Raw genomic sequence first — 13,756 nt, 5'->3', positions numbered from 1 at the left:
TGCAGGCATAATAGGGCCAGTATGTTGCAAACCATCAAGACTTTCATCCAGTCGAACGTCTTGACGGTCTGAAATATACTGGAGAAAATTGTAAAGCTCCAAACGGAAGAGGGCCTGCTAGAGAACAATTCCACAAGGCCCCGTCAGGTGAGTGTTAACTCTTCTTCCCTACAAAGGGTGTGAGGTCGCCTGCCATGGTTTCTAAACAATTGGGAGTCGCTTGCACAGATTCATGGTTTCTGCTAACTAGGATTCCTCAGCAATATCCTCTTGGTTGAGAAAGGTGTCGGTGGTCAACGGCTCATGGTCAACCTCAGAGTTCAACGGGACGTTGGTCTACCCCCATTTCAAGAGGAAAGGTATCCATCTCGAGCAATCCGCTGCAGCCAGAGGACTGGATGGTGCGTCTAGATCTCAAAGTCAAGTACCTGGCGGTCCCCATTTTTGCACCCAATCAATTGAAAATGGGGATGTTTGGTATCAAACATCTCGTAGTAATAAACCCATACTGATGCCAGTGTTGGATGTCTTGATACATACACACAGAGGGCACCTTAGAGGTGCTCCTTGAAAACCTACCAGCTACCGGTGGGCTGCCTGACTGGTTTTCACCAGCTTGCCACCCGAGACAAGTTTCTGACCCCAAGGATGAGGGCCTTTGCTCTCATGTTGTCAGAAAAAAAGACTGCTCGGGCAGAGGGTGTTTACACCCCCGCCCGATGCTTACCTGATCGCATTGGTTCTGGTGCCTAAACATATATGAAGATAAGTGTTTTTTTTTATAAATTGGTGTTGATTTCCTTATTGAGTCATGTGCATTATTGACTGTGTGTATTTGCAGGTATCTAACACTCCTCTATGATAAGCCTAAGGCTGCTCGACCAAATTACCCCCTAGAAGAGCACCATGGGATTGCTAGTGCAAGCCGCTGTCCACTTATAAGGGAATCCCTGGACTCTTTGCACAGTATATCTCTGATATATAAAGAGCCAGTTTCCTACAGACAAACTCTTGTTTGGCAGGTTAGGCCACTGTGTGATGGTAAAAGGATTTAACGTCTGTGTAAGGGACTCACATCAGCCTGCGCAAACTTCATAGGTAAAAAGAGCCTTAAAGGACCTCCACCGGCTCTCAATTGAGCAGAGGGTCCAGTTTAATACTCTCTGCATCCTGCACAGATCACTTCACAAAAAAGGTCCTGTCCTATTAAGACAGCTAGCCATCCCCTACACTCCTGGAAGGCTACTTAGAAGACCATCAGCACATCTTCTGAACGTCCTTAAGTTTATCAGATCCTGTTGGGTGTATGTTATTTGTCCTATACTGCCCCCAAACTTTGAAACACTTCCTCTGGAACGAAGTATGCTTTTAAAAAAACGTACATTCCGTAAGGCCCTGAAACATGGCTAGATAGCAATTAGCCGTACTGAGTCCTGGCTAATGCCACCCCTTAGCTGCTGTCAGACTGTTCTAGTGCTACAGAATAGAAAAGGACAACACAGGCAAGATCAAGGAAGGAACAGAATGGTGTAGAAGTGCTAGTTTATAGGTTTAGGAAATAAATAAATAAATGATATTGCACTCAAGTCACTTTCTTCATACACCACAGCATGTCGTCAATGTTGAATTGCTACATCACTAAACAAAACAATGTGTGCCTACCTTGTACCCAATAGTTTTTCTGTAATATAGAATCTCCTTCTCCAAAAGCTCAAACAAACGTGGAGGGAAGAATTGAAAATCTTGAACATTTGGCTGTTTTGGAGGTCGAGGAGCCTAGAACAAAATGTAGAGCATTATGCTTTGCCAATTTTTCATATTTTTTTAAGGAGCACAAATGTTACATACAGAAGAGAATATTACAAGCAGAAAAAGCTGAACCACACAAGTACCTTGGTCAGCCTTGATTTCACATGTCAATGATTGAGCAATGTGTGCAACAAATTACATCAATAATCACTTTGATCTCTTTTTCATATAGGCTTTATTCCCAGTCTCATAAACCCCATTATAGGGCTCTTTATCAAAGTAATTGGTTTCCTTCATGATTAGGTTTTCTGGAGTTTCGTTGGGCTCTCTATATATCATGGTCTCCTAGAACATGTAGTGTTGCATTCTAATCCATCATAGATTCTGGGGATTACATCTCCCTATACATTGCGGGCATGTACGTCATCTCTATTAGAAAAACCAGAGTCAACAAGCTCTTAACATACCCCGACAAGGCACTAATGGCTACTGGGTTTGGGCAAATGTAAAGTGCATATACTAGCGCATACTATATTTATCACCAGGAACACCACTGTTGGTTTTAGGGCAGGATCTGTCCTACTATACCCACTAGCAAATCTAGGTTCTGAAATTCTCAGGTTTTAATACTGCCAAGGATCATACAAAATAGATTCTCCATTCCACGTCAGACAGTTGGAGGTCTCGCACCGCTCAACCTTTAACCATTACCTCTAGTATTAATCTCTGAAGGAACCAGAGTTGAGCTCAGTCACAACTTAAATGCTGAATCAATAAGCATGTAACTCCATTTTAATTTCTGTAAATGCCTTGCGTTTTTCCTCATCTCCCATTATGTAGGCACATTGCCCGGTGTATGAAATTATTGTTCTCTAAGGTAACCAGATTTAAAAGAAGGCAACCAGAATTGAACATTCGAGTCCTGCACAAAAGTGCCACTTCCTTCCCAGTTCCACTTAAGCCCATGCTTCATTTTAGTCGGAAAAAAAGGGCCCCCAAATGTATTTGTAAAACTTGGTCTAGTATTAGACCAAGAGAAGACCGATATTGTCACTGATACACGTCTCATTAATAATCACTTCTAACAGAAATCTGTTCAATTCATTGAAACATAGGCAAAAGTGATTAAAGAAAAAACATTTAATCCAACAGAAAAAACGGTCCATCTAAAGTTAGAGGCTTTGCATGTCATGGGAAGCAAACACTTCAGAATGTTTTTGTCACTACTGAAGAGCATCAGCCATTGTTTAGGAATTCATGTTCCTTCAAGCAGAAAAAAGGAACTAATAAAGTCTTACAGTTAACAACGTAATGGTGCTGCTATTTGGTTCTCTGGTCTACACATCAAGTACATTATTAGTTATGAAGGCATGGTGGCATCCCAATGCTGCTTTTATACAAATGTCCACCAAGGGACCTCTTTATAGGACACTACACTCGCTGATATGCTTTGAGGAAAGAGTGAAAATCCCATCAGTTCTAACAGTTGATGCAAGTAGCAATAGATTTTTAGGGAGTGGATAACCCTCGATGAATTACTGATCTAATAGCTTGAAAGCAATCCATTTTTTTTTTTTAACGAAGTCCAGTGAATCAAGTGACATTTTCACTAGGGTTGTTCGGCTTGAAAGTGTGCCTGCAGAATCGATGTTTTTTTTTTGGAATCTATGGTTTAATGGGTGGAATTTGGTTAGCAATTAAGTTACTAACTCTGGCATGGTCAAGAGTGTCATCTTGGTGCTGCAGAAATTATAAAGCTATTGATTGTAAACACATCTCTCCTTTATGAGAGAAAAACGTGAGAACCGGATATAGGGGCATTTTACAGTCAAATAATCATATTTCAGCTTTGTGAATAAGGGCAGGAAGTGATAGGGATGTGACCATGGATTAAAATGCATAAAGTTACAATTGAAGTAAAAGTTACTCACCTGTAATCCAAGTTCTAAATCATGAGAATAGTGCCTAAAGCTATAAACAGTAGACATCCATGCAAACATTTGTGATTCCGCAGAATGCCATTAAATAATTTGATGAAAAGAACAAAAAGAAAACATGCCTAAAAGAGGCAATATTTTTAGCATATCCACTTTTTCTAGTTTTAAAAATGAATTCAAATTAAAACAATATTTGGCTGAGACCATCACTGAATAAAACACTCAGTAAAAGGAAAATAGGGCCTCTAATAGGCAAAGCAAGCTGTGGTGAATTAGTTTTACATGTAACAAAATGTTCCTCTCGTCTTGGGATTGTAGGAAGCCGGCTGTCTATGTAGTGCCCCAAAATGAGGTACACTGTGCAGAGAGTCGAAGCAACCCTTACTAGTTACAGGGGTAAAAATAATCCCAAATGCTCTCTTTTGTGGTAGTGGGAGCGAGCAGTTTAGTCTGAGAGGATATTGTTAAGTATTTATTGGATACACACGCACAGTCAGTAAGTGAGAGACACGCTCATTAAAGAAATCAGACAGCAATTCATAAAAATAACAGATTTTTATGAATTTGGACACCAAGAATCGTAATCACACAAGTACTTTTTGAGTTAGTGATTTTCCAAGACTTGAAAATGCACTGTATTGCGTCTTTACAGCAGTAATGTTATCCTATTGGGGAAAAACATACTGCGTTCTGTCACTAGGCAACAACTTCCAGGACTATTTTTCTGGACTTAAGGTAGGTATTGGGGAAGGGTCCAAGGCAGCACCACAGGTTGACTTTGAGGCGTCCGGGTGCAGAGGTGATTTCGGCGTTGGGGGCCCCATTCAAGTCAATGGGAGACTCATGTTGAAATGGAGCAGCAGATGGACACTGGGGGCAATTCCTTTTGACCCATAGGGAGGCTCGGGTCTTGAGCACACAGGGGCACAGACAGTCCACTCCAACTCGAACTGGGGGGCTTGTGTGCATTGGGGCTTTGTCTGGAAGGGTCACACAGCACCCAAGTGAGAAATAGGGTTGGTAGAACATGCCAAGGATAGATAGGTGCTGGTCGAGTTGGTAGCCTTAAGGGGGTGAGAAGGCACCTACAAACAGGATGCAGAGGGGAACTTGGAGACAAGTCACAGCTCCCAACAGAGGGCTTGGTTCACAAGGTTTCCCGGAAGCAAGGCAGCACAGTCTGTTTGAGCACCTCAGGCACTCTGGTGCAGAGGGGTTAGGTTGACTGGGCTTGTGCATCGCAGGTCATTGCATTTGTTGGTCTTGACGGTTGAGGGGGGAAAAAAATCAGGACAGCTGTTGTTGGAGTCCATATTGACCTTAAACAGGCTTTGGTTGCTGAAAGGGTCTGGTACCCCAAGTATTGGTGCTGTGCAGCTCCTGTTGGTCCTGGAGTCTTCTCACATGGTAGGGAGACAGATCTGATCTTTTGGAGAATGGTGACCTCTTTCTGGTTGACTGCTGCATCGATACAACATGAAGAGCAGCAGAATGGTAAAGCTCCTCTACTACAAGGGATATTGCTGGTAATTTGCAGAGGGCTGGCATTCTACCGGGGTTATTGGTAGACATTCAGCTACAGAACGAGTCTGTTTCTTAACTGTTGAGACTGGTGCAGGCAGGTAGGGTTTGGTGTTAAAAATTCCACAGCAAGTCTTCAGCTCTCGCTTCTGTGTCCTCTTTTTCTGGGTCCATCGAATCAGATTTCCTGGCTAATCAATTTAGAGGCATTAAGTGGAATGGCAGGCGGTAGCCTTTAGGGAGATTTCACTCCCTATAAAACCACTTCCTCGGCGAAGTGGCATAACCCGGACCCAGTGAACCAAATTCCATCAAAATCCAAGATGGTGGAATTCTAGTTTTCGTGTTCACACGAGGTATCCCACCTTAGTGGTGTTAAATGTCCAGATAGTGAACAAGCATTTTGACTAGCTAATTTTCCAGCCGGTCCTGGAGCCAAATTGGCCCAGGGCAGGGGTGGGCATTTCCCTGGTCTGTGGGAAACCTGGATTTCGTATCAGACTGCAGAGGACTTTGAAGCCTCCTGCCCTGGTATGCTGATTATTAGCCTTCTGGCTTGGAGAAGGGGACTACAACTCCGGCCAGAGCAGGCATTGTTTCTGCCCCCAGAGAGCGTTGTCTCTCACCTGCAAAGGGTCAGAAACCGGTCTGTGGTGGCCCACAGGTTTACACCAGTCAGCCAGTTTCCAAGAGGTTTGTAGGTTTTCAGGGGGTGCCCCTATGGGTGCATGTATTAATAAATCCATCACTGGATCAGTGTGGGTTTATTAATACAAGATGTTTGATACCAAACATCTCTAGTCTCAGTGAAGCCATCAGCTGGGGATCTCAATCCCCACTGCCAATAACATACTCAAGATGGCTTCCCTGTTCATTGGCAATGTCCAAGTCGATTCCTGGACATCACAGGGCCATATCTGCTAGCCCAGGCATTTCCCCATATGTAATCTAATGCATATAAAGGGATACAAGGCCTGCTGTAGGGTTAACTTACATATACTGCAGGTATGGCACACAGGAGGAATGCCATGGTTGGTCTTCACTTGTATCTGCATGATGTCACGCAGTTTGCAATGGCTGTTTGCATTTTTGTGGTGGGGAGTCCCTTAGGGTGGCACAATGCATGCTGCAGCCCTTAGGGACCCTCTTTAGCATCAATGCTCCAGGTATCCGGGGTACCATTTACTAGGGACTTGCAGGGGGTGCAAAAGTTATTGTCAATTGTAGGACCAACTGTAAAGTTTTAGGGAAAGATTTGGCACTGAGGGCATAGATGGCAGAAACCTAGTGCAGTTTTAAAAATTGCATCATTTACCAGGAAAAAAGTGGAGAGGGTGACCATGTCAACAAGCATTTACAATGCAATAGGTCTCGCATTATTAAAGTTTGAGCTATTGGCCTTGTAAATGACGATACGAAAGGTGAAATGTTGAATTAATCTCAGCAACTGGTATTACTTGGGCTGCATCCCAGTCCATCGTTATTTTGCACACACTACCACCTCAAGTTTGGCCAGGCCAAAAGGCCGCATAGTTTGATAGTGCTGTGCAAAGGCTAAGCTGACTGTTTCCAAATTATTATTTCTGTAGTGTTTACACTAGCGTGAAGTTACCAAGTTAGGGGGTATGCTGAGGGCAACGCTATTTTCTACACCTATGTGTGGGCACCGACGCGATCGTCCTTATATTCTGTGTGTGACGTTTGCCTGCACTTTCTAAAGTGCATACATATTCAAGTGAGAACTTCTATAGCTAGTGTAGTGCACGAGCTGCAGCCAGCAGAGCTTGGAAATGGAGAGAGACAACCACTGCTCCCAGATTTCCAGCCGTGCTTTCTGCAGAACATTTACTAGTTCGGAGAAATTTTCCAGTTAAATGCATGCACTTTAGAAAGTGTAAATCTCTGATGTGCAGGGTTGCACACATTCGAGTTAGGCCCAGATGTTCATTAAAGTATGCAGATCAACCTTTAGGGCGCAAGTCGCTGTTAAAAAAAATACAGATGTACGAGACAGAAAAGATTCTGAGAATGAAAAAAGTGGCGCACATTCTAAGAAAAGATGGAGTGATACAGGTCACGGAGTGTGGCTCTGACGCCTAATCCCGGCTCAGTGCCCATGTTTAAAGCGAAGTCCTGGTTACCGGAAGTCCGGACGATTTCAAGGAATTAGCGTGCCCCTAAGAGCCTGCCGTGCTGTGCAGGGTTGCCAGGGCCTGCCTGTGCCCAGGACAGCTCGATCTCTCTCTCACTCTTTCACTCACAGCTGACGCTGCCTCAGAGCTGAGACAAAGGGTTCACCAGACCCGCGAATCACAGAGCCGAGAGCCATCCGGCACTTCACGGCGAATGCAGCCTCTTGGACTCAGAAGCATATCTGTGAAACTTTTGAAGTAGCTTGGCGGGTGACGCCACCAATATTGGCGAGAGACTCCGATTTTGGGGGGTTATTGTGATATTTTTTTTTTTATCTTTCAAAAGCATGCTTTGAAAACTCGCTGGATTAAACTCGTGGTCGGATATTTAAGTGTGAAAATATTTAAGTAATGGCCTTATGCGGTAACCGTCTTCCAGCTGTAGAACTCCGGTTTAAGCTGCAAGGACTCATGCCTCAGTGAGGGGAACATTCATGTTAAGAACAAAGTGGTTGACCGCAGAGCACAAATTCGAGACCCTGAAAACAAGCCCTCACCCAAAGGAAAACAAGCCGTGAGCGTGCACATCCTGAAACCGGAAGTTCGGGAGCGTCACGCCCGTCGTGGGGCGGGACTTACGTCTTCTGCGGGAAGCCCGCACCCACGGAGTGGCTGGCCCAGAGGAGCAGTGGTGACGTGGGGCTCCCATGCCTGAGGGAGAGCCCAGCGGAGGCAGCAGAAGTTAGGAGTGGCGCTGATGCGGTGAGTGGGGCTTAGTTGTACTGGGAGTGGAGGCGGGGGGGGGGGGGGGGGGGGGGGGGGGGTTGTGCGCGCGTCTCTGTATGTGTGCGCGAGTGTGTGTGTGCGTGTCTGAGTGTTTGTGCGTGTGTGTTGGTCGTTACTGCATGCAAGGAGACAGGAGAGATGGGCACAGCGCGTAACTGTCCTGGTGAACACGCACGCTCGACCTGATCAGATTCCGGCATGTTGCGCGTGCCCATCTCCCGTCTCCTTGAAAGCAGAGCCGGTGACTATAGGTCTCGCAGACGAGACTGCGCTTTCGTGCTGTAATCGCCAGGTGCGAGACCTAAAAAGGAAAACAAACAAGATGGACGGAATGTTGCACAATTGCAAAACATTCACCCCCAGTCACAGATCTAGGTTTAATCCATTGTTATTTTGTTCACCAATTTACCCCCCCCCCCCCACCCACCCCTCCCATCGTTGAAGAATGGGAGTGGGTACTAAGCACTCTGCTTTGTTGTGGTGGCGGGTTGATGTATTTTCGCCAAGCAGGGGAGCAGGTTGGGGGTGGTTGGGGCGGGTGGGTTTGTACAGTTTGTTCAAAGTTTAAAGGTTTTCTGTTTGGGGCAAAGATTGAAGGACACTAAGCATGATAGCATTGTAAGGGTGCGCTGCATTGGGGGACGTGTGGTCAGATATATTACTCATGGCGTTGGAGACAGTGTTGACATGCTCTGATGTCCCCTCGGCAGCCCCAGTGTCTCCCTTAACGTTGCTTACCTGGAATGTGCACGGTCTGGGGGATAAGATAAAACGAGGACTGGTGATGCAATACCGGAGGCGTACTGCGTCGGCGATGGCATTGTTGCAAGAAACGCACCTCACAGTTCGGCTTGTAAAGCTATGGATCGTTGGGGGTACCAAAGGATTGTACACTCAGAGTTCTCATCGGGGTCTAGAGGGGTGGGCATTTCTGATTCGTAAACAATTCCCGCTGATTATACATAACATGGACAGATACTCAGGGGAGGTTTGCGACCATATCTTGTCAATGGGAGGGGAAGAGGTTTAATGTGTCTGTGTACATCCCTCCTGCCCTGCACTCTGTGGCCTTTCCAGCGCTTACCACGTTCTTACTGGGCCTCCCAGATGGAGAACTACTTATGGGAGCGACTTTAATGCAGGGACCGCTACCAGAGTAGAACAGTGGGTGCAGGCAGTTTCTTGACGCATTGGGTCTCACGGACGCTTTGAGATACAGACACCCTACGGAGCAACATTACACTTTCCAGTCAGGTGTGCACAGTAGCCTCTCCAGTATAGATTATTTTCTTCTCTCTGCAGACAGCCTATCCCACTAGACTGAGGTAGAGATACGTCCTCGGGGCATATCTGACCACTCATAAGTTATCCTGACCTACAGAGTGCACACAAAGGTGAGAAAGAGAATTTTCCCTATTGCTCCAGGCTACCTTCAGGTCCCCAAGATCCGCAAAGAAATAGTTATGGCTACTAAACACTATTTGCAGCAAAATGAGAACTCTGTGCAATCCCCTGGTGTTCTATGGGAGGCATACAAGACTGTGGTAAGGGGCAGGCAAATGCCTCTATAGCGGGCCATAGGCGTGCGGCGAGAGGAGAGTTAAATATACTTGAGACTGAACTGGCCGAGCTTCAAGTGCAGCATGAACAAAACACATTTCCAGAGACGGCGCATTCTTTGTGCCTTAAACAGAGCACACTCAGGGAATGCCAGAGTGAACAGGTTAAACTTCGACTTCAGGCCACGCGACATAGGGTCTATGAGGTGGGAGACAAAGCGTGGTTGGACAGGAGGGAAAGAGCGAAGAATAGCTCAGCTTCATACCTTGGCTGGCACAGTCTTTACTGCCCCTGAAGAAGTAGTAGACACCTTAGCTGAATATTTTACAAAGGTTTATACCTCCGACTCTCGCATGACGACGGAGGAGGTGCAAACATACATCAAAGATATCAAAATGCCGACTCTGTCTGATGAGGCGGCTATGTGTCTAGAGGCGGACTTCACGACAGATGAGATTCTGTCAGCCATTCATTTCCTGCAGTCCGGAAAAGCAGTGGGGCCTAATGGGATACCCATTGAACTATACAAACGTGCGTCTGACTTAACAGCCCCACATCTTCTAGCGATGTATCTCGTTAGCCTGGGAGCCGGGGAACTGCCGCAAGACCAGCGTATGGCTACTATAGTTGTGCTGCCTAAACCGGGAAAACCCCTTGATGAGTGTTCGTCATACTGTCCAATATCCTTGCTCAACGCCAAAGCTAAGATACTCGCTAAAATGATTGCCATCAGATTAACCCCTCATCTCAGTACTCTGATTCACCCGACCAATCTGGGTTTATGCCCAATAGGAACACCGCACTTTACCTGCGGAGGGTGCACGCAGTGATGGCGCACATGCCATGTATCCAGGAGCCTGCAGTCATCTTCTCTTTAGATGCCCGCATGGCATTTGATATGGTGGAGTGGCCCTAATTGTTCGCAGTCCTCCGACATCTGGGTTTTGATCCCAGATTTTGTGCCTGGGTGAAACTGTTCTATTCGCATCCCCTGGCACACGTGGTAGCCAATGACTTTCCGTTGAGTCGTGGGACGTGCCAGGGTTGTCCGCTGTCTCCTTTGCTTTTTGCGTTGGCATTGGAGCCACTGGCGACCTGGGTTCGATGGGACCCCATGATTAGAGGACTGAATTGGACTGCATCATGGGAGGACCTCATCTCTTTAAATGCGGATGACGTACTTTAATATTTTACTTCCCCCAGACGGTCTATAAAAGTGCTCTTGAATATCTGTGAAATTTTTGGACGGGCGTCTGGTTATACCATCAATTGGTCCAAATCGGTCCTGTTTGTTTTAAGGGGCTCGCCCCCGCTGCTCCCGGCAGACTGCCCCTTAAGGGTTACAGAAGAGTCTTTTAAATATCTGGGTGTGTGGGTGACTCCTGATTCGACTGTTTTCCTGCTTAAAAATATAGAGCCCCCCCAGAGCGGTTCCAGAATGATGTGCAGCACTGGCATAATCTGCCCGTGACTCTGTTGGGCAAGACGGCCCTTTACAAAATGATGACACTTCCTCGATTGTTGTAGGTCTTGGAAAATGCCCCATTTCCGGTCCCCTTGAAATATTTTCAAAGTATAGAAACATTAGTCTCAGGCCTGCTCTGGGGTAGTAAACCAGACTGCATATCACATGGCAAGTTAATCAGGAGCGGGTATGACGGAGGCATTGCTCTACTGGATATACAGTTATATTACTGGGCTGCCCACTTAAAAATAAACCAATGGTTGCACGCACCCCAAACGAAACCAGCATTTCAGGCGGACAGGTATGAGCTGGGGGAGGCAGGAGTTATTTCAGCGCTATATCGTAAAAGAAGCACTTCATCCCTCCTGGGCCCTACGGGACACACAGTGGGCATTTGGTACAAAGCCCAGGGTTGTCTTAAATGCAAGGACATTGTTACCCAAATGACACCGCTTTGGTCCACACGACAGCTGGGTAAACTTCGCAATAGCAAGGGCTTCAGGGAATGGGACATGATAGGTATATCTACGTTGGGTGACCTATGGAAGAAAGGTGCAGTAATACCATTTGATCAGCTCCAGATCCAGTACGATTTAACACCCACCGAGAGATTCCGATACCTCCACATTAGCCATGCCCTGGGAGCTGTCATCCCACCAGGCACGGATGTGCCTGAAGCCACCCCATTAGAAGATAGATTACTCACTGAGCACATGCCCAAAAAGGCGACCTTCTCATACCGTAAATTAATCAATAACTTGCCGGACCCAACACTAAAACTAAAGCACAGTTGGTCTAATGATTTGGGGGACTTCGATGAGGCGGATTGGAAGACAGCACTGTCCTCCCCACGGGAGGTGGCCATACCCTCTAGAATACGTCTGATACAGCTGAAGATACTTCATAGAGTGTATTACACCAGGGTTACTTTGCACACCGTGGGGAGGGCGGAGCACTGCCTCTGCTTGAGAGGTTGCGGGGAGAAGGGAACATTTTTTCACACCATATGGCAGTGCCATGGGATAGCGGCGTACTGGGCTACGGTCATGAGAACAATGTCACAGGTGAAGGAATCTGTGGTTCCGGAGCAGAGACGCTGCCTGCTGAACATATGGGAACCAAACGATCTTACCCACCCAACTCAGGACTGGGTGACACTGGGGGTAAGGTACGCCAAACGAAATATAGCCAAATACTGGGGATCCGGAGAGGTGCCTGTGCTTACCGACTGGTGTAAGGATCTTGATGCAGCGATGTTGGCGGAGAGAGTGGTGTACTTAAACCGGAAATGGGACAAAATCTGGGAGGCTTGAAATAAATATAGGGGTTATCTGTGTGCTCCACCAATGCCAGATGGGGAAAGTGACTCCGAATAGGGGATGGGAGGGTACGAGGGCATCGAGTTATGTACCAATGTCCATGCACTTCTGACGTTTTTATTATCGTACAGTATATTGCCACTGCTGATTACAATGCACAGTTGTATCCAACGTGTATCTTATGTCTGTCGTATGACCTGCTAATGTTGTTAATAAAAACACCCAATAAAAAAAAGAATTAATTTACTTAATTTATTTTAAAGTAGAAATTCACTGAAAAAAAACAATGGTTAAAGTAACGTTATAGTCATATGAATTTCTCAGTGACGGCATTAACGTTTTGAAAACTAACAAAAACGCCCTTGTTTAGCAGCTATATTTAGCAGCACAGATTATAACTTTCACCCCTGCAATGCACTGCTTATGACCTCACATATGCCTAATGACATTCTATGACCTCGTTGATGAAATCAAAGCTTCACATTCCCACATATTACTCTATAATTGATTGACGTTCGAGTACAAGCTAGCTCAGGAGAAGATCAGCCATCATTACTGCCATCACAGATGCTACTCACATAGGTGTAGAAAGCATGCATTATGTACAACACTGACCCTATACCACACACTTTAAAGTTAGTGTACAGATCATAAGTAAGCAGAGAGAAATAGAGATATATATATATATATATATATGAAAACCTCATGGAGTATGGTGTTCAATATGTATACAACTGTTCAGAGAAAGCCAAGTTCCTAACAAGCATTTGCAATTTGATAGGTCTCGCATTTACACAAGACCTATTGCATTGCAAATGGTTGGGCATCATGGAAAATGGGAGGGAGGATGGGCGGGGGGAGAGAAGGCACGGACAATGGGAGGGGGGGGGGGGGAGAGAAGGCACGGACAATGGGAGGGCAGGGGAGAAGGCACGGACAATGGGAGGGAGGTCGGGCGGGGAAAGAAGGCACCAAAGCATGTTGTGCCTGCAGTAGGAGAACCTCATTAAAGAAAATAGTACTCAAAGTTTTAATAAAGCATACCATGTAACAACCAAAGTAAAGGGGCCAGTCGCAATATAAAGTGACAAATCAAGAGGCGGCAGTACTAAGGAGAGACTAACAAGCCTATTTACCAACCAGAATCCAGCATTTAGGACAGACCATGGCAAATATGGGTGGAGTGTGGGCGGGGCTTCTATTCGTTACTCCACCACAAGTCTCTTGGCTCGACCTAAGAATAGTGATTGTCCATTCCAAAACAAATTACCTACTATATACATCTAT

General features: G+C 45.9%; 1 protein-coding gene across 1 annotated transcript in view; it reads right to left on the bottom strand.

Annotated features, from left to right (window-relative positions):
• SMARCA5 (SNF2 related chromatin remodeling ATPase 5) overlaps window positions 1-13,756 on the bottom strand; it is a 472,009-nt gene that overhangs the window by 156,905 nt on the left and 301,348 nt on the right. The window contains 1 exon segment of the mRNA XM_078676875.1: window positions 1,663-1,776. Within this exon segment, the coding sequence (XP_078533001.1) occupies window positions 1,663-1,776 (114 nt within the window).

Source organism: Lissotriton helveticus, chromosome 2_1, assembly GCF_964261635.1.
Source record: "Lissotriton helveticus chromosome 2_1, aLisHel1.1, whole genome shotgun sequence".
NCBI classification, from domain to species: domain Eukaryota; kingdom Metazoa; phylum Chordata; class Amphibia; order Caudata; family Salamandridae; genus Lissotriton; species Lissotriton helveticus.
The sequence above is the reverse complement of the archived record's forward strand: the minus strand, read 5'-3'. Positions and strand labels throughout refer to the sequence as shown.